General features: G+C 46.6%; 1 protein-coding gene across 2 annotated transcripts in view; it reads left to right on the plus strand.

Annotated features, from left to right (window-relative positions):
- The first annotated feature begins 2,577 nt into the window (after positions 1-2,577).
- Positions 2,578-21,328, plus strand: part of RGS11 (regulator of G protein signaling 11) — a 28,372-nt gene continuing 9,621 nt past the window's right edge. Inside the window, exons 1-15 of one of the 2 annotated variants that reach the window (XM_072602026.1) lie at positions 2,578-2,775; positions 5,286-5,382; positions 6,246-6,296; positions 8,944-9,050; positions 11,368-11,419; positions 13,764-13,822; positions 14,113-14,189; positions 14,691-14,772; positions 15,526-15,594; positions 17,569-17,598; positions 17,972-18,033; positions 18,427-18,540; positions 18,861-18,976; positions 19,415-19,502; positions 20,243-20,381. In XM_072602026.1, coding sequence (XP_072458127.1) covers positions 2,713-2,775; positions 5,286-5,382; positions 6,246-6,296; positions 8,944-9,050; positions 11,368-11,419; positions 13,764-13,822; positions 14,113-14,189; positions 14,691-14,772; positions 15,526-15,594; positions 17,569-17,598; positions 17,972-18,033; positions 18,427-18,540; positions 18,861-18,976; positions 19,415-19,502; positions 20,243-20,381 — 1,206 coding nt within the window. In that variant the 5' untranslated portion in view covers positions 2,578-2,712. The remainder of the gene's footprint in view (positions 2,776-5,285; positions 5,383-6,245; positions 6,297-8,943; positions 9,051-11,367; positions 11,420-13,763; positions 13,823-14,112; positions 14,190-14,690; positions 14,773-15,525; positions 15,595-17,568; positions 17,599-17,971; positions 18,034-18,426; positions 18,541-18,860; positions 18,977-19,414; positions 19,503-20,242; positions 20,382-21,328) is intronic. The other variant, XM_072602033.1, reaches the window with a different exon arrangement.

The raw sequence follows: 21,328 nt of genomic DNA on the forward strand, positions 1-21,328 counted from the left end.
TCTACCCCCTTCCACTCACACTGTTACTACTATCTTAATGCAGGTCTTAATTAGCCCTAGGACAGGAGCCTCCTAAATTTTTTCTAGGCCTTCAGTCTCCCCATCTAATTCATCTTGTATATGTTTGCTGCCTGTGTAATCTTCCGGTACATTTTTCTGATCATGTCACTTCTATACTCAAAAACCTGGTTCCTTATTACCTACCTGTAATGTACATTACAGACTACAAATTCCTTATCCTGGCATTCAAGGCTTTCTGAACTCTAATGTCTCCTTATCTTCCCCATCTTCTCCTTCACTACCCCATTTATATGTAGCACTCCGCTTCAGTCAGACCAGAAGATACTGTCCACAGAACCTCCCACAGAATTCTTGTTCCCAGTGCTTTCTTCCTTATCCCTGCCTATAGACATCTAAGCTTTGTACAGAACAGAGACAAAGAGACAGAGACAGAGAGAGAGAGAGAGAGACAGAGACAGAGACAGACAGAGAGACAGAGAGACAGAGAGACAGAGAGAGAGACCATGAAACCTCCTTAGATCCCTGGCTAACCAGAAAGGATGTTGTGGTACAGTGGAAAGGATGCTGGGTCTGCCGTCAAAAGGAATGGATCTGAATACTGGCTCTAGCTGTATTTTCATGGGCAAATCACTTAGCAGCTCTAAGCCTTAGTTTCTTCATCTGTAAAATGGGTATAAAAACACTAGCACTCATGTAATGGAAAGAATACTGGCTCTGGGACTTAGAGGTTCTAAGTCTGCATTCCAGTCCTACCTCTTGTTGTTTACTCTATGTGTGCGATCATAGGCAGAACACTTCACTTCCAGAGGTGTCTCTGTAAAGGCTGCAAGTTGGTCCAGTGGACTTGCAAGCTCCCTTCTATAGTTTATAATCCAAAGTGTTTACTGAATGAATGGATTGATGGACAAATGGATACCACTCTTCTTTTCTTCTTCCCATTCTGACTCTCACCTCTAGAATTACTGGAGCCTCTGAAAATTGTTCCATGTCTGTCCCATACAATAATCCCAGTTGGAGGTAGAGTGGAAAAGAGGCATAGCCAGATACTGTATAATGTGCACACACAATGGGTAGGGCGCTGGAGGCAGGAAGACCCAAGTTCAAATTCAGGGTCAAACCCTTCCTACCTATGCCACTTAGACGTTGTTTGCCTCAGTTTCCTCAATTGTAAAATGAGGATAACAATAACACCTACAACCCAGGGTTGTGAGGATCAAATGAGTTCATATTTGTAAAGTACTTAGCCCAGAGTCTGGCACATAGTAGGTGCTATATCAATGCTAGTTAGTATTATGAGTGATAAGAATGTTGGGTTTGCAGTCAAGAACATAGGATACTTATATTTGTGTGACCTTGGGAAGGTGACGACTCCGCATCTCAGATTCCTCATTAATAACATGAAGTTGGGTTAGTCTACCTCAAAGAGCCCTCCCAGCTCTAAATTTATGGTCCAATGGTCATCATTCCTAGAAAACAAGAAGCTGAAGGGTCAGTTAAAGCGTTGTAGTGGGAATTCTTGGTGGTGTGTGGGGTTGGATTAAGACTGAGCCAAGGTCTCAACAGTCTGTGATTCCCTCTGGCTCTATGGGGCATGGGAAGCCCCGCCTCCTCTTCAATCGATCAATCAATTAACAAGAATTTAAGGACTTAACAATATATCTAGATGGGGTTCGTACTGGAGAAACGAACACCAAAGTGAGGTTGTCCCTGCTCTCAAGGAACTTATGTTTTATTAGAGGAACAGAACACACCCAAGATAAGTAAATAAATGATCTGTCCTCGGGAATTGGACTTTTCTTTTGGGATGTGGGATGAGCAGACTTCCTGAGTCTGGGCTCACTAAGTTTGTTTTGGGGAAGGAAGTGTCTGGAACTGGGAAAACCCAGACCTCCTCCCGTTTCGCTGTGCCCCACCTAGTTACCCACCATCCAACAGTCTTTACTCCTTGTCTCACAGGATTGAGTCTCTTCCATTCTCCTCACCTACATCCCAAGGGAGACTGGATCCTGCCTAAGGGGGAATTCTGGTCTTAGCTTACCTCCCCCCTTGAGTACGGTATTGGGCACACAGCAGATATTCAATAAAGGTTTGAATCTTCCATATTTGGTCTTTGATGATGGAAGTGGAAGGATACTAATGGTATTAACTCAAGCTTCCTAGAGTCCTGTAAGACTGACCAAGTGCTTTCCCCACAGCCATCTTGTAAGGTCAGTAGTGCTACCATTTATTCACTCATTCAGTCTCAGACACTTACTAGCTGTGTGACCTTGGGTAAGTCACTTAACCCTGTTTGCCTCAGTTTTTTTAATCTGTAAAGTGAGGTGGAGAAGGAAAGGGCAAACTACCTCAACGTCTTTGCCAAGAAAATCCGAAATGGGGTTATGAAGAGTCGGACGTGATTGAGAAGGACTGAATAAATACCCACAACAAACTATTGTTCCCTTTCTCCAACGGCCCCAATTGACCCATCCTCAAATGTCCAGCAGGTGGCAGCAGAACCGAAGAGGCCAGTGGGCGGGTGGGGCAGTGGGCGGGATGCCCCCCGGGGCTTCTAGCTCAGTGTTCAGCATCCCAGAGCTTTCAGTAGCTTGGGTCGGCTTCTTTCTCTCCGACTATCCTCCTTCTCCTCCTGCTCCTTCTTCTCCTCCGCTCGATCTGTCTGGCCCAGCCCTGCCTGCCCCTGCAGGGGCCATGACCATCAACACCCTCCACCAGGGGGGCAGCTACAAAGTCCAGATGCCATGTCTGAGCAAGGTAAGAGGGGACAGGGAAACTACATCCCTGTCCCCCTGTGCCTGGTGATCCTATGATCCTCCCCTGGGAGGTAGAATGAGCTCATCTCTCTTGTCTACTGATTCCCTGGCCAACTGATAGGAGGGGATTCATAAGAGGGGGCTGGGGGGAGCCATACTTTCTTTGTTGGGGAGAAGAGGTTATGGGTTTGAAGTAGTCTATGTCCTGGGGAAGGAGCCCAGGGATGGTCCTGTGACCTGGGAGAATTTGGAGGGGTTTGGGGAGAAGGGATTCTGTCCCTCAAGACAGCCTAGCAGAGACACTATAACTTGGAAGGACCCTGGATGGGAAGTACTCCAGGGATCTTTGGACAGCGTAGTAGATACCCTCTGACCTGGAACGAGCCTGGGAAGGGGGTGCACTGTGCTCTAGGGGAACCCGGAGGAGGGACAGTCTAGCAGAGACCCTGTGGTATGGGAAGAACCTGGAAAAAAAACATTTCCCTAAGAGGACCTTGGGGATACCTTGCCTTTCTGTCCTTTCTGCATGAGGAAAGAGTCAGCTTGGGGACACTAAGCTTTCTGGCCATGAGACCTGCAACATTCCTCCACTGGCACCTGACTGATTGGTCCTGAGTGGCCTTAACTTGCCTCCTTTTCAGGGGAGCAGAAGAGTCATTGCTGTTCCCCCCTGCCCCTTATCTGCTGATTCAGACTGTCTTTCTCCCGTTTCTGCCTTCCCCTTTCTTCTCTCTGATGGCCTCTTGGCTCTGGGTTCCCCTTGAGCAGGTGGACATGTGTGAATAGGGTTGCTACCGCACCCTTCTGGGAGTGGCCCCATCATTGCCCTCAATCATTGCCCCATCAGGGGTTCTGGCCAGAGGCTGCTCGCGGCCCCAAACATCCTCGACAAAGGCCTCTCTGGGTCCCTGGCCTGGTCCTGCTCCAGAAGCAATGGGTCCCTATTAAAGTCTTTCCAGGTCCTGGGATTCTTCTTATGTCCTTACATACCTTGACAAAATTGGGTTATCTTTCACAGAACAGAGCAGCCCTAGAATAAACTTCAAAATATCAAAAACGGGATGTCAAAGTTGGGAGTGACCTTAGGGTAGGAAACACAGCTGGAAGGGCCCTTAGAACCCAGAACATAAAATATCAGACCTGGAAGGGTCCTTAGAACACAGAACATAAAGTATCAGACCTGGAAGGGTCCTTAGAACACAGAACATAAAGTATCAGACCTGGAAGGGCCCTTAGAACACAGAACATAAAATATCAGACCAGGAAGGGACCTTAGAAGAAAGAATACAGACTAGCATAGAATACAGAATATCAGAGGCAGAAGGATCCTTAGAACACAGAACACAGAATGTTAGAGCTGGGGTGGGGGCCTTAGAAGAGGAAATGTTAGCTTGTAGATATGGAAGGACCTTAGATACCATTAGTCCAGCTCCTACTTTTGCAGATGAGGAAATTGAGCCTCAATAAGGAGACAGTCCCAGACCCCCAGTTTTGATTGGCTATTTTCCTAGACTATGCTTTAAACATCTGATCTTTTGTGGTCCAGCTTTCCAAGCTGTGTTCCCCCTTTGTCTATTTCCCTGGTTCCCCAAGAATCTCTGGAACTTCAGCATTGACCAACAGGCTCTACTGGGCTTCTCAGGACACTTTCCCGGAGTCCTTCTGTCCCCAGTACTCTCATTCCATTGGCTTTTCAAGGAGGCCTGGCTGTAGATCTCTGGGAAGGAATAAACAGCTCTGTAGCAGAACCATGGGCTGATCGGCGCCATCCTTCCCTCGGCCCTGGAAAGAGCCAAGCTCTGAGCTGGGAAGGCATTTAGTCAAATGCTAAAAATAAAAGCAGCCTGCTTTGTTATAGACAGACTCTTGCCCTGGTCCCCGGGAGGGAAAGCTGGGGGAGGGGGTAGCCCTGCACTCCCTCTTGATGGCGGAATGGGGAGAGGAGGACCAGGAGCCCTCCCAAGAGTTCTCAACCCCTGGGACAAAATGTTAAAAAGGAGGTTGGTGTTTTCTCTACCTCTGGCTTCCTGCCCAGCCCTAGGCAGTCCCTTCCCTTTTCCTCCCCCAGGAGCAGAGCGGGGGTGTCCCCTAGAGAGGAGGAACAATTTTATACAGAAACAGAAGAAGATGTGGCTGCTTGTGGGAGGGGTGGTCTGGGGTGATTTTAGAGGCTCTGAAGTCCCTCCTGTACACTTCCCCAACCAAAAAGAGACCTCTCCTACTTAGAACCTGGTACCTGAAATTCTACCATTCAAGATTCATTCATTTGACCTGATCTCTAGTTAAAATGCAAATATACCTGGGAGCAGACTTTGATAATGGAGAAACTAAGAAAATACTGGGTCCCGAAAGTGCAAAGAGAAGTAGGGCCCACTAAGAGAGGAAAAGGATGCAGGAGTGAGGGGATGGAAGACTGAAGGGTCCCTGAACCAACAGAAATGATGGCCCTGCACAGTGTCTAGGTCCATTGTAGCTTTATGGGGGGGGGGGGTTCATCACTGTATCCCACAGATGGAGCGTGTGATTGTGGGCATGCAGGATCCAGACATGGGAGTTAAGATGCGGAATCAGCGCCTGCTCATCACAGTAATTCCTCATGCCATGACAGGTGAGTCCTGTAGTGCTGAGGGGATTGGAGAGGTGCCCAAGTATAGCTTAAGGCCCCTCTGAGGAGAGGGGAGACAATTTGGAAAGGTTTCTGGGAGAGACAGCAAAGGCAGGTCTGTTGCATATTGAAGTTGGATCCCCACAGCTCAGTGAAGGCCCTGCAATGAAATACCAGGATAGGAGACCTGGGACCCACCAGCCCTAAGCTCTGAAAGGAGAGCTCATCTGTCCTTCCCCCATAGCTTGTCTCCCATTAATGCACTTGGTCATCAATTATGCATCAGGTTGGGGGCAGGGATTGAGCTAAGAAGAGCTTGGGGTCCAAGGTTCTGTCTTCTTCTTGCTGAGGAGCGGTGCTATCCCCATCCCACCCCAAATCTCCCTGACTTTTTGACCCCACCCCATCTCATCTCCATTTTGTGCTTGGGGCTCCTAGGTTTTTGTCTAGCTAACAGAGTAGGGCAGAAAGTGTCCCCCTCCCTTGGGACCCCAGGAATGAGGAGGGTCTCCCGCATCTGATTGTGGGATGGATGGAGGTGGAGTAGTGACCCCTGCGTCCAGGGACATCATCAGCCTCAGAAAACTTGCCCATTGGTCTGGGTAACTGTCCTGGGGATGGGAGTGGCCTGGTCTGGTACTTCTGAGCTGCTTGCTTTGCCCATACCCTCTCTCGCCCTGCATCTGTCTGCCTATTCACCAGGCTTATCATTGCTGCCAAATTCTCACTCTTCGAATGGAGGAAGAAGGGGGAGGGGAGGCAGAAAGGGAGAGGAGATCAGGATTGGGCCTGACTTGGTCTTCCTGTGTTGCTGTCTGTCTCTGTGTCTCTGTCTCACTTTCTCCTCTTTCTGTCTCTCTCAAAAGGTAGTGATATTGTGGAATGGCTCATCCAGAAATTCTCTATCTCAGAGGAAGGTAAGAGAGCATCAAGGTTGGGAGGAACTGTTTCCTGCTTCTCAGGCAGGAAGGGCTGGCTAAACATTGCCCCTGTCCCTCTGGTCCTCTGTAGAGCAGGAGAGCCAGGGTTCATTTGTCCATCCGCAAAGGCGCTGAGCTGGGCCGGTCCCACACCAAACATGGTCTTACCCTTCCCTTTCTTTTCCTCTTTCGGAGACTGAGGGCTCAGTCCAATCTTCCAGATGATTATTGTTCCCGATTTAATTCCTTGTTAGGAAGTGTAATCTCCAAGTGCAGTGAGCTAGCTGCCAAAGATAATGAGTTCCCCAGCGCCAGAGGTATTCCAGCAAAGCTGGATGACAGCTGGTAGAGTAGGTGGGTTGGGGTAGATGCTTTAGGCAGTCCCTTCCAGCTCTGAGATTCTGTAATCTGTAAGAGGATGGGGGCTATGGGTGTGGTGGGGGGGCAAGACCAAGTTAACGAGGACCTGGGACCTCCTGAAGGGGCTGGGGAGCACCATGTGCGGATTGGAACCTCCCTGAGGACAATGGGGGCCATTTTCCTGCAGAGCTCAGGTTCCTGGTCCTGCGACACACTCTAGAAACCTAGTGCCCCTCCCTCCAGCAGCCTTTAATGGGTCTGGAAAGCTGAGCTTTTATCTTGTCCTCACTAGGGACCAGGGTTGAATTCATTTGCTCTGCACCCGCTGCAAGAAAACAGGCGGCTCCTCTCAGGAGACTGGAAGACAGTACAGACCCAGATTGAATGGCAGGGGGACACTTGGGCAGAAGCAGTAACTGAGAATAACCTTGGGGTCTGGGTCGGGAGCTGCTGGAAGCTGGCTTGGGTTGACACAGAATCCCTCCCTGGCTCCCCTGAAGTTTCTGATCACCTGGCCTGGCTCACACTCTGTCTTCCTCCTCCTCTACCTCCCCCTTCTCCTCTTTCTCTCCCTTCTCCCACTTCCCCTCCTCCCTTTCCTATTCCATCCCCCTCTTCTACTCCCCCCTCCTTTTTCCTCCTCCTCCAACCTTCTCCCCCTTCTCTTTCTCCTCCTCCTCATTCTTCTCACTCAGGGCTTACAAAATCATGGGATTCAGTGCAGGAATACACCAAATGCTTCATCTGACAGATGAGGAAGTCTCTTTTAGAATCCCTTGCTTTCTTCCAATCTCAGCTCACTCTGGCATGTATACAAGGCCTTGCCTAATTCCTCCTGGTATCTAAAGCCTCCCCACCCTGAAATCACTTTGTATGTTTTTTTTTTTTTACATTCTAATGGAATTTTTTCCCAATTACACGTGAAGACAATTTTCAACATACATTTTTTGGAAAGATTTTGAGTTCCAAATTTTTCTCCCTTCCTCCTTCCCTCCTCTCCCCCTTCCCCAAGGCAGCAAACACTCTAAGTTATATATATGCAGTAACGTAAAACTTGTATGTGTTTTTTAATCACTTTGATGGGTACCTGTTTTCCCCCAAGAGAATGGTAGGTGTTGAAGGGCAGAAATTAGTCAGTCAGCTGGTAGAGTGGATAGTGGGAGACTTGGGGTCAGAAACACTTGAGTGTAAATTCTGACTTGGTTAGCTCCTAGATATATAGCCCTAGGCTCATTATCTAATCTCTCTCAGCCTTAGTTTTCTCATCTGTAAAATGGAGAGATTAATAGCAGCTATACCTCAGTCAGTTGTCATAAGAATCAAATGAGATAAATTGTAAAGGAGTTAGCTCAGTACCCGGCACATAGTAGAGACTCTATAAATGTTAGCTGCTATTATTATTGTTTACGTCATATATAATTATCATATATTATTCAGATACTTTCTAGCTATGTGACCCTGGCCAAGTCGCTTAATCCTGTTTGCCTCAGTTTCCTCATCTGTAAAATGAGCTTGGGAAGGAAATGGCAAAGCTCTCCAGCATCTTTGCCAAGAAAATTCTGGATGGGGGTCATAAAGAATGAACTAAACCATGACAAATTATTGTTGTTAGACAATATGTCAGACATTTTGCAAACATGTAGTGTCCTATACATGCTAGATGTTATTATTGTCCCTATAGTCATAGTGCCTGGCACATGTGGCTTTGTTTTTGAACAGTTACAATTTAATCAGGGCAGGAGCTATTAAGGCTTAAATAATAATAAGCTAATATTATAAGGCTTAGAGCTGCACTAAAACTCTTGGGACACCTTGTCTTATGGTTTACTTTAGAACTAAGTGTGGATTATTCATACATTGTTAGACTCGTTTGAAGGATTGAGAAAGGAATGATAAATAGAAGCATGTAACAGGATGATTTTACATACATATATATACATACATACACGCACACACACACGATTTGTATCTAATGGTAGCCATCTCTAGGGCGGGGAGGAGGGAGGGAAAAAAAGCAAAAAAGAAAGAAATTTATAGGAGAAATCTATTATATATTTAAAAGGAGTAGTGAGTTGTATACTATAGATTTACAGTTTTCATGCGCAATCATCTTTTTTATTATACTGTTATGGAAATGCTTGTCTTAGTCCATAAATTAAAAATAAAATAAGGGAGCGAAGGTTATACAAAAATCAGAGGTATCAACATTAAAAAAAACTAAGTGGTTCCCTAGAACTAGATACCTTTTCCCAGAAGTGATCTAAGCCCAAATCTCCCTCTGCAGAGTCTCTCCATCTGGGGAATCTCATTGTGAAACATGGCTACATCTATCCCCTGAAGGACCCTCGATGTCTTGTGCTCCGAGCAGATGATTCCCCTTACAGGTTCCAGGTGAGACTGCCCTTCAGTTCAACGCCATCTTTCTATGATTAAGAAAAACCAACACTCAAAGAGGGTGAGGGATTTCCCAAGGTCACACAGCAGATTTGGAACGATCTGTGGTGATAGTGGAGAGGTGTCCAGTCCTCTAGGTGGGACATCCTCCAGCCAGCCAGCCAGTCACTCAACCTGGCAAAAGTCTTGGGTACCTGGTTCTGGGTATGGCTTCAAAGAGGGAGGGGCTCTCTAGGATTGGTGTTGTGGGGGCTGGAGCTAACTTGTAGATAGGTGTAACTCAGTTCCTCTCCCCCAGCCAGCCCCCTCAGGCCTCCTGGATTGCAGCTGGCCCCTCTCCCAGTTCTTCACTTAAAGTAAAAGACCTGATTTGCATTTTTCACATATTATTTTTACTCTATAAAAATGGCAAGTGAGGGGGAACAAGGTGGTGGTGGGTACAGCACTGTACTTGCTATTGGAAGCTTGGGCCTTGGGCCTTGGCATTACTACTCCCACCCTAACAGTGTATAACTATGGGTATGTTACTAAGACTCTTTGAACCTCAGTTTCCTCCTCTGTAAAATGGGGCTAATACTTGAACCGTTGAGTTTGTCATGAAGCAGAGAGCTTTGTGGATGACAGAGTGCCAGAGAAAAGTGAGAAGGATTTGAAATCTGAGGTCCTGGGTTCAAATTTCAGCTTATCTGCTTTATTACAAGAGTTGTGACTTTGAAGAAGACAGTTTACTTTTCTGGGCCTCAGTTTCTTCATTTGTTAAGTGAGATTCCTTCCAGCTTTAAAATGTGTGGCTCTACGATCCTATTGTTATCATTATTACCTCCTCCTCTTCTTCCAGCAGGGGACTTACTTAGCCTGAGAGGACAACTGAGGCATCTTTAATGCTGACTGGGGAATCTATTTCCAGCCAAGTTAATTGCAGCTAGAGATAGATTTCCCTAAAGGTGGGCTGGGCGCCAGAGGCCTGCCCCACCTCTCTTCTTCTGGGGAAGGGAGTGGTAGCCATGGGATGTGAGTTTGGGAGAGAGATAAGGAACCAGCTTGTCTCAGGGCCAAAATAAGCTTTGTGCCACCCTACAGGAGACCTCACAGGAAATGATGAAGTAGACTGAGACTGAGAATTGGGTCATAGGAGTTTAGAACTAGAAGTGTCTCTTGGGAACCTTCTAGTTAAAATTGTTCATTTTACAGATGGGAAGACTGAGAGTCAGTGAAGTGAAATGGCTTGCTCAGGAAATAAGGGGCAGAGCTGAGATTCAGACCTAGAAGTCTAACTTTAAATTCATTGCCCATTCTGGATCTTTCCACTGTGTGTGACTTTGAACCAGTTTTCTCCCTCTCTGGGGCTCCGGACCTAGAAGTGGACTGAAGGACTTTTAAGGTCTTTCTACCTTTAAATAACAGCCTCTCCAAAGCATACAGGGCTTTGTAGTTTACAAAGCACATTTTTGTTTGATCGCTACAGCGAGCTTGTGGAGTAAGCTGGGCAGGCATTATTGTCCCCATTGGATAGATAAGGAAACTGAGACCCAGAGAGGAAAAGGAATTTGTCCAAGGTTACACGATGAATTAATGGCAGAGCCGGGACCAGATGGTAGGACCCCTCATTCCAAGGCTACGGCTCTTTTCTTTGTCATTTTAGGTTGAGGGTAAGGAAGACACCAAAGACAGGTAGAATTAAAAAATCCAGTTCAGAGAAGAGAGGATCTGTCTTCAGTGGTGGTAGATGATGTTAGAGGGGACGTTTGGAGCTCTAGTCTAGGTGGTAGAGAACCTTGAATGCCACAAGAATCAGGTAAGTGGGATAGGTCAGACATACTTGCTCCTGAAAAAGTAGGAATGCCATGCTCAGGAAAGAGCATCCTTCTGCTTCTCCCTTCTGCTTCTCCATCCTTCTGAAAGAGCATCTGTCTAAGGTTTAGGTTTAATTTTTCACTAATCCTATCCATCCACGGCAGCTGGCTCTGTACCAGTCTGTCCCTCTCCAGGAATCAGTATCTCACCATATTTGAGAGGCCTTCTCCTGATACCCTGTAACGCTGGGGCCTTCCCTAGAAGATTACCTCCAAGCTATACTATAAATAACATGTAGGCAGGGACAGTGTTTTTTTGGCTTTCTTTGCATCCCCAGGACTTAGAACAGAGCCTGATAGATAGAGCTTAAAAAATAAAACTTGTTGACTCGATTTGACTACAAGTCTGGAGTAAGGTCTGGGTTCCTCCAGAAAGGCTTCCTGGAGGAGGAGGGGAGATGGGGGAGCCCACTTTGTTATTTCCAGCCTGTGATGTCCTGCTCTCTACCTCCTCCCCCCAGACACCCTATTTCTGGATGAGCACCAAGTGGCCAGCTGCTGAACTGGATTATGGTAAGTGGGTCAGGGCCAGAGGCAAGGCTGTGGCTAACAGATTTCGAATGATTTGATAATGGGGGGCGGTGTGTCCAGAGACTGTCAGACTCACAGGAATGTCAGTACTCTGAGGGGCCTAGGAGGTCATGCAGTTCAATTCCCTCTTTCTACAATTAAGGGAAATCAAGATCCAGAGAGGGTGAAGGACTTGCCCAAGGTCGCATAGTTATTCACTGAAGGGCCCCGCTGGGTCTCAGCTCTTCTCCCTTCATTCCTCCCCAGCCCCAGACAGTCAGTGTCCCCAGGGCAGGGCCAGCCTTCATCAGGCCCCTCCCGGCTGCTGCCTGGGAGAGTCCCGGTGCCAAACAGCCTCTGCCCTTGGTGCGCCCACCCTTCTCTGTTCAAGTTGCTGCGATGTGCAACATAGTAATCTGTGTAATTATTTACCATTTATGTAATCTATTAGTTACATCTGTCATTTAGGACAAGCTATTTTAATCTCTGTTTGCCTCAGTTTCCCAATTTGTAAAGAGAAAAATAATAATGGCACCCACCTCCCAGGGTCGTTGTGAGATCAAAATGATATTTAATAATTGTAAAGTGCCAAGCACTGCAACATTACTATTTCTCTAATTAAATGTACCTGATAACTTTAAAATGCCAAAGACAATAAGATCGATGACTTTATGTGATAATCTGGAAATGCAATTGATGTCATCTGAAGTTTGTTTGTGTTATTATTGGATTTCTAAATTCTCTTATATTGTAAAATTTGAGAAACCAGTGTAAACAGAAATGACGTTAGACAAAGTAATTTTTTATCTGGATTTTGTTACATATGAACTGGGCTCTTAAAAGGATCTGATAAATAAATTAGATGTCTGAGAACTGTTAAATATTTAATGAGGTATATTTAGTTGTAAACAGGTAATAATATTAGTAATACTATTACTACTAATAATAATATTTACTATAGTAGCAGATTTTCATTTGAAAATCTTGGCTTTTATAAAAGTATACAAAGTCGTTTAAAGAGGTAGTTTCAGCATATTAACGATGAGTCATCTCTTAGGTTTTTGCTGTATGTTTGAAGCTCTAGAATATGGGTAGTTTTAATTTATAAGTAAAGGATTAATGATATTAACTATTGGGGAAACATCAGGAAAGATATTGAAGCTCTATGATGTGGTTAGTGAAATTTTGCTATTTTAGGTAAAAATTCCTGGGACTGCAAATGTACGGTTGTTTTGAGTTTTGATTACCAGGATATTTGTCTGAAATGTCATAAAGCCAATAGTGTAGCAGTCTGAGAACTGCTTAAAGGTGGATGTTTGCACCTGGGAAAGGTTGTGGGGAACAACCTAGGATATGGCCTATGTAGGATCCTTCTGACTCCATTTCCCCATTGTGCTATTTCCTTTCTGGAAAAGGAAAATTCCCCACCTGGTTAGTCCTGAGCCTTGCCTTTAACACTCTGTGACTATATGATTGGTTGTCAGATGTGACTCATGCCTGGAATTAGAGCTAAGGGAATTTTTTTCCAACAGAGCTAAGAGAGTTTTTCCCTTGTATTATGATATAACTTTGTCCCTCCTTTTTATTTTGTGGTAAATTTCTATCATCAAGAAGTTTTGTAAGCGCAACACTAAATCTATTAAATAATAGATTGATACTGGAACATCTCCAAGTTGTTATAATAGGATTCAAGTACGATCATCTTACAATTCCTACGCTTACGGTCAGCTTATAACATGGGAATGATATCCTCTGAAGGAGGAAATAGTTAGACAAACTAATAAGACAAAGATATAATGTAAAAGTTTTCTAATTAAATGGAATAGCAAATTTGGAAAAAAGTAACAAGATTGGTCTGTTTTTACTAAGAAATATATGCAGATGTATGCGATTGGCTTCCAAAATTTATCGTAGAAATTCAGGCTCTGGGTTTGAGTTTTTAAGTTTAGCAATATGTTTTGAGTAAGAAGTTCTCAAAATTGGGTTAAGGATTTATTAATTAAGGATTAGTTGGATTTTTACATAAAAAATTGCATTGATAATGATATAGAAAGTTAAATTTGTTTCCCATTTTAAAAATCTGTCTGATAATCTGATAGGACAGAGGAGTTCATTTTCAATTGGACTCATGAAATTTTAAAGATACCAGGTATAGGAGTTAGGTGGGATAGGCACATGCTCCAGACTCCAGGGATGGGGTAGGACTTCTGGAATGATGTTACTGGAGGGAGCTGGTGTTTAGTCACCAGTTTTCCCTCTGTCTATGGTGCATGTGCACATATGCATGTGTGTTGGCAAGTGCACATGCATGCACACGTGTTTGTGCCCACCATGTCTGCCTTTCCAGCTATCTATTTGGCCAAGAAGAATATACGGAAACAAGGGGACCTGATTGAGCATGAAAAGGTAGGGCGGCCCCAGGCCCACTGCCCCCATCCAATACATTCAGATCCTCCTCCGTACTAATGGGGATACCAGTGGGGTATACAAAATGCTTCATTTCTTCAAAGCAGAGGACATGCAGACCACCCAGCTCCTTGCCCTCTTGACTAGGTCCCACGCAGAATTGCCTTGGGGCCCTCTATCTCCAGCCTCTCTCCTAGAGGGGATGGGGTCTGAATCTACAGCCTTGGGGCAGGGGTAGGGTTGGGTAGGGGGCCCTGACTGGAGCCCCTCTCCTCCTCTCCCTCCTACAGGATTACTATAACCAGCTGCATAAGAAGATCAATCACACATGGGACTTTGTAGTGATGCAGGCCCGGGAGCAGCTGAGGTGAGCCCTTCTGTGCCCTCTACCCTTCTCTCCCCCTCCCAGCAAACCCTGCCCTTTGTTTCAGGTCGTAACCACACGAGCCATGGCCCCTGAGTCTGTGGTCTGCATCAGGGACTATGTTAAATACTCTCCTGTCTTGCTGTCTCCCCTCCCCTCCTAATTTATCTCCTGGCACTGCCTGGAGTGGGAGACTGGGACTGGGGGAGGCAAGGATCTCTGGGGGATACAGAATCAGGAGCTAAGCCATTCAGCTGGGAAAGGAGATAAGAGGAAATGGGGGTGGCTAGATGTTGGTGAGTAGGCTTTCCAGATGTTAGGGGAAAGTGTCTGCTAATCCAACAGCCCCCAGGTTCTACCCCACCCACTCTCAATCTCCTCTGAGACAGGGATTAGGGTCATGCTCTCCCCTGAGATCAGCACATCCCCAGACTGATCTCCATCTGATCCAGCACCCCCTTCTCCCAGCCTGATCTCTGACTGAGCTCCTTGCCTTTCCTTCAGAGCAGCCAAGCAGCGCCGGAAAGGGGACAGAATTGTCATTGAGTGCCAGGAGCAGACTTACTGGCTGGTGAATCGGCCCCCGGTGAGAGACACTCCCCATGTTAGGTTGGGCAAATCGCTTAACCACCCTGGGCCTCAGGATCCCTTCCCTACACAGTGAGGAATCTGGACTAGTAGATGATGAAAGGAAAGAGGAAAGGCCAACAGGGGGGACATTGGTCATTGGAAATGACCAATGGGGAGGGAGATTTAGATGAGGAGCTCTGAAAAAGGGGCACAGAAGACAAACTTTCTCTGAGGCTCACTGAGTAGGGGTAGGGGGCGAGCGGGGGCTCACCGGGAGGGAAGCTGTGGAGAGGGGGCAAGGTTAGATGAATAGACTTTGGACCATGAGCTGATTCTCTCAGTGCCCCACTCTTCTGGCCAGCCTGGGGTCAGCTCTACTCTCTGTCTCCCTCTGCTGTAGCTGAAGGTAACTACAGTCTCTGGGAGCCCCTCAGTAGGGTTTGGGGGACCTGGGACCCTAGAGGGTGTTTAGTTTTTAAACTGTTCCCTGCCTTGCCCCACCTCCCTCCCCTCATCCCAAACCAGGTCAGTCAGTAACCCAGCTCCCCTTTCCCTCTTGGTGAAATGAGGGCAGGACAGGATTTCTTAGCTTGAAAATGGCTTCATTCCCAGGCTCCATCAGGAGGCAGGCGGCTATGAGCCTGGAGAGGGCCTGCCCTATGGACCTGGCCCTATGGAGTGGGCAGCAGAACCTCAGGGGGAGACAGTAAGAGGTTGAAAGTTGACTCCTCCATTTTCCCTCCACTCCTTCCCCCCATTTCTCTGTCAGCCAGGAGCCCTGAATGTGATGGAGCAGGGACCCGAGCGGGGTAACGGCTATGCCACCAGAGTGCAGATGGTGAGTGGTGATTCCCCTGTTTGTAGAAAATAACCCTTACCTTGTCTGTGTAATAAAGGAATTTTGAGGAAAGCCGACTCTGGCAGGATTTCGGGATACATACCCAGGGCTGGCCTCAACCTCTTTCCCCACCCCCTTCCTATCTCCCTTTTCTCTTTAGCTGGGTTCCAGCTCTGGCTTTGGATCAAGACCTCAAATGTCTCTGGTTTCCCCTTCTCTCTCTCCAGCTCCCTCCCCTGACCATATTTAAAGACGGAGCTGACTGAAACCACAACGTGAAGAATGATTAAGGGAATGAGAAGCATTTTCAGGAACAAGGATCCTTAAGATTATGCATTCTAGAGCTGGAAGTACTGAGAATGCCACTTAGCCCAAACCCCTCATTTACAGCTGGGGAAGCTGACACTCAGGTCAAGTGACTTGACCAAGGCCACATACTGGTATATGTAAGAAACAGGTTGTAGGTCCTCTGATTTGAGAGTCAGTGCTGTGTTCCCCAGGGGCCAGGAGCTATGAAGCCCCATATGAGAACAGAAGGTCTGAGAACGAATTAGACAACAGGAGATTGTTTTGTGGCTGTAATGGTTGATTGCTTCAGACAGACTGGGACCAGGCTGAACTCTTTGTCTAACTTTTTTTTTCCTGGAACTAGACTTGTGATTTTATTGGCACAGGAGACTTCTAATGAGGAAGGCCCTGGAAAGTAGAAATTTCCCTCATTTTCCCCTCCCCCTGCCTGGACTCTGGAGACTTAAAAAGAGAGCTCCAAAAACCTCTTCCCTTCCAGCCAAGTCCAGTCCATTCTTCTGCGCTAGAGTCTGGGGCCTTGTTATAGTTAACACTGGACCCTGGAACTACAGATAGCTACATGGCTATAGCCTTCAGCTGCAGCCAGCTACTGGACCATTTAAGGTCCCCCTAGTAGCTCCCTGGGATGGAAAAGTTGAGATGTGACCAAGGATTCCCGTTAGCACTGGACTTATTTGATTTGAGTCCCTTTGGTTGGGAGCTAAGTGGGTCTAATCTAAGCTTGGTCTCCAACCTTCTATGTGATCCTAGGCAGATTCCATCCCCTCTGGTCAATTTCTCTGTCTGTAATTGAAAGAGTTGGAATAGATGATCTTAAGGTTCTCCATGGGCAGCTAGGCAATGCCATAGTGCACAGACTGTGGGGCTGGAGTCAGGAAGACCTGAGTTCAAATTTGGCCTCAGACCCTGGGCAAGTCACTGGACTCTGTTTGCCTCAGTTTCTCATCTGTAAAATGAGTTGGAGAAGGAAATGGCAAATTATTCCAGTATCTCTGCCAAGAAAACCTCAAATGGGGTCACAGAGTCAAACAGGACTAAAAATGACTGAATAGAAAGGTTCTCTGAAGTTCTGGATTTTTGTATGTATCCAAAGTATAACTAAGGTTGTGACCTCAGGTATGTCCCCCACAGCAGGGGGTGCACTCCACTGACCTAGCCACACTTGCTCCTCATCATGGTAATGATGAGAGGCACTGGTATCTGAGAGGCTGGTGGGGTTAGAGTCCAGCCAGGGTTTAGGACTGGGGAAGTGATCAGAAGTGTGGGGGAGAAGACTGTAAGGTTGCCTTCATCAGCATTTATGGGGAGACGTTCGTCTGATGAGCACCATATCGTTTCACCTATGAGATAAAAACACGTAGCATTTACTTTAATCTTGTGACAACCTGGTGAGATAGGAGTTATTCTTATCCCCATTTTGCAAATGGGGAAACTGAGGAAGAGAGAAGTGAGGTTATTTGCTAGGGGTTTTGCCGCTAGTAAGTCCACTCTATCCACCATGCCACACAGGTAAATCACTCACTAATTGTGCTTACTTCTTATGTCTGATTCTGGCTGTGGGTGAAAGGGAAGGGAGAAGTTATTCCTCATTAGGGACTCTCATGGCCCCCCATTCACCAGACTGTTCTGCCTTGCCCTCACCCTCTTTGTCTTAATCTTTTTCAGACTAAAAATATGGATTTCTATAAGCGAGAGGTAAGCCTTTAGACTGTCCTTGGGTTTTATGGAAGGGGAACACATTGTGGGGCCCTGGGATCCTTCCAGGGCTGGGGAACCTGGGGTCTTGAGGCCACATGTAGCCTTGAGGCTGCAGGTTCCTACCTCTGTGTTTAGCCTAAGGCCTGCTGGGAGAGATGGGATGATAGAGCTATGGGTGGAATCTGGTTACCTCCTGGCTATGGGGATATCCCACTTAAAAGTTTTTTAATTGGGTAAATATGGACAAAGATGAAAGACAAGGGAGGCTTGGCTGTCCCCATCCACCCCACTGGAAGGTCATCCCTGGCTGGTATGGGGGCCTTAAAGTTGATCCCTCCCCATTCCTTTTTTTTCTTGTGTCTCTGCCTAGATCGAGTACTGTAGGAAGGCGATGAGTAGGACTAGGGTGAAGTCTTCTATCTGCCTGGAAGCGTGAGTGGCTCCAGATTAAGAGGAGCAGGGTCTAGGAAGGTGGGAGGGCAGGGATGTCTTACATGTCCACCCCAAATCTCTCCCAAATGCTTCCTTTGTCCCCACCCATATTCCTCTGGCTTTCTAAACCCCTATCTGGGATTTCCTGGGTTTACTCTTACCATAACAGCCCTTTCCTTTCTACAAGTCCTTGAATGGGGAGGGCTCCCCACAATTGTCTTCATTCTCTGGCACCACCACTTACTACCTTTGTGACCTTGAGCATATCGTTTATTCAGTGTGAACCTCAGTTTCCTTTTCTGTATAATGAGAGGATTGAACTAATTGACCTCCAAGTTCTCTTCCAGCTCTAAATCCACGTTCTTGTTATCCTTATGGGCTTACTCCACCCAGATACCTCAAGTTCAATGACCAGTACATGCCCCATGACCCCATTATGTCTGGCTGCCTGCCCAGTAACCCATGGATCACTGATGATACTGACTACTGGTCAATGAATGCCCCCACGTGAGTGTGCTTCTCACCTGCTGAGGGTGGGTGGAGAGAACTAGGGCCACCCTTGTTTCCAGTAAAAAAAATCATTCCACAGTACTGCTGATTCTTGCTGGGGCTCATGGGCTCAGACACAGGAACTCTGGCTCCAGAATTCATCAAGGCCCTCCCATTTAGTGGGCCTCATGCTTAAACTAGGCAGGTTCTAAGGGGACCTGAATGGTAATCACCCTGATAAATTCTGGATCCGTTTCTCTAATTCTGAGAGTTATGGGGAGATTCTTGGGGTGGAAGATATAAAAGGAGCTGCCATCACATACACATTTATTGCCTAGGGTGACGACCCCTACTAAATTACGGGTTGAGCGTTGGGCCTTTAACTTCAGAGAACTTCTGGGGGATCCTCTGGGCCATATACAGTTCATGGAATTCCTCAAGAAAGAGTTCAGTGGTAAGACAGTTACCCCCAGCTCCACCCCTGGTCATGTTCCTGTAGGGAATTCAGGGACCCAAGAGGATCCTGAGTGATAACCATTAGAAGTCGAAGGCAGAGACAGGTTAAATATTTGAGGAAGGATTTGAGCTCAGGTCTTTCCATCCCCCAGTTCAATACTCTACCTGGCCACCTAGATGCTAGCATGCCTGGCATGATGATGTACTTCCTGATCCAGACTCAGCCTTTTTCTTCCCAGTTCACTGGAGCCTTGTCTCTTCACCAGAACATTGTGGGCCAATGGGGGTAGGGTGGGAATAGGAAGATGTTCAGAATGACTAGGTATGCAGTTGGGGGCCCAGCTCACTTTGTTCGGGGCTTTAGGGGCTTCTCCCTGAACATTTCTTCTCTCAAGTCACCCCTTCCTCTGGTCACCCCTTCCTCCCTCCCACCCAGCTGAGAACCTGAGCTTCTGGGAAGCATGTGAAGACCTTCGATATGGGGAACAGTCCAAGATTGCTGAGAGTGTCGACTCTGTCTACCAGTGAGTCTCACCTCTCCCCCCACCCCAGATCCTGCTCTGGGTCCTGACTCTCCTTGGGTGTCAGAGCAGAGAATCTTCTGGTCACAAGGGGTTTTTCTTCAGAGGTCATTAGGTCCATTCCTCTGCTGTCAATGTATCCAGGTGTACTGAGGTGAGGGTGGGATGGGAAATTTTTGACATTATGTCTGAGGGAGCTCTGTGCCCCAAGATGCTTCCCCTCCACTCCCTATTTGAGGCCAAATTAACTACTTTATGCTTCCTTTTGTGAGTGGTACACACGATTTCACTCTCTAATGAAGGGAAGTGGGATTAGCCAGAGAGGAGTCACTGGATATTCAGGGGTATTAGGTGGTCCAGTTGAGTCTGCTGAATGAGGGGTAGTGAGAACAGCTTGGGGATGGGATATATCAAGACGTAGGTAAGTAGTAACAGAATAGAATGGTACAGGGACCATGCCTCTATCTCTACTCTTTTTAAAAGTATAAACATTTCTGAGACAGATATCTTATCTAAAACCATGGGAGGATTAGTCTAGCCAGGTGGGAACAAGAATGAGCTACACAATAGATATTTATTACAAGTGGGGAAGGAGAGAGAGACTCTGATCAGGAGGGTGAAAAAGCAAAGGTAATTTTCGTTTTTTCCCAGTGCCTTGATGGGCAACAGTATCTTAAAGGCAGGCCACAGACTGCAGGTTCTTCTGTTAATTTGTCCCTATTTCTCCACCTGTTGGGGTTCAGACAGTTTCTTGCCCCTGGAGCCACACGCTGGGTCAACATTGACAGCAAGACTATGGAGAAGACACTTGAAGGGATCCGTAGACCCCATCGCTATGTCATGGATGATGCCCAAATGCATATCTACATGCTTATGAAGAAGGTGCTGGGACTAGGGGTTCAGTGGAGTTGGGAAAAGAAAAAGGGTTCCCATCTAAAAGCACTGTCTCCCTGTTAAGGCTGTGAAAGGTGGCTGGGTCTGAAGCTTGAAAACCATGCATTTATCTTAGAGAAATGCAAAAAGAGTTCCCTATGGTTCCCCATCCTTGCCTTGAAGACTGGGACCCTTGACTTAGAAAAATTAAAAATGCCTGGGTCTTGGAACGTATGCATTCATTCATTCATTCACTCATGTTTTATTGAGTGGAAGGCTACTTACAATGTCAAACAGAAAACAAAACCAAGACCAAGCCCAGATCAGTTACAAGGAGTAGATTAGGTATTATTGGACATCTGAGATGAGTTGCATAGCTGTTCAGTCACTTTTGTTGACCCCATTTGAGTTTCCTTGGTGGAGACACTGGAGTGGTTTGCCATTTTTTTCTCCAGTTCATTTTATAGACGAGGAAACTGAGGCAAACAAGGTTAAGTGACTTGCCTAGGATTGCACAGCTAAAAAGTGTCTGAGGTCAAATTTGAACTCAGGTCTTCCTGACTCCAGACCTGGCACTCTATCTCCTGCATCACCTAGCTGCTCTTCTGAGTTGGATTAGATCTGACAATTATCCTGCAAATAATTATAAGAACATGGAAAGCACACGGTAATGGGGTCATTAATGGACTTTTCTCACAAGTTGTTCCTAGAGCCTTGTGGGAGGGGATTATCAAATTGAGGAGGAAGCTGTGTACTTGCATGTTCCTCTGTTCTGGAGGCATCAAAGGGACTAAATAAACACTAAAAAGGCAGCCTGAGCAGTGGCAAGAGCTCTGAATTTGGAGTCAGAGGGGTCTGGGTATGAATCTTCTCTCTGCTACTTTCTACCTGTAATTGTGAGCAAGTCATAAACCTCTTTGGGTCTCAGTTTCCTAATCTGTAAAAGGAAGGGATTA

This window comes from Notamacropus eugenii, chromosome 1 (assembly GCF_028372415.1).
Source record: "Notamacropus eugenii isolate mMacEug1 chromosome 1, mMacEug1.pri_v2, whole genome shotgun sequence".
Classification (NCBI taxonomy): domain Eukaryota; kingdom Metazoa; phylum Chordata; class Mammalia; order Diprotodontia; family Macropodidae; genus Notamacropus; species Notamacropus eugenii.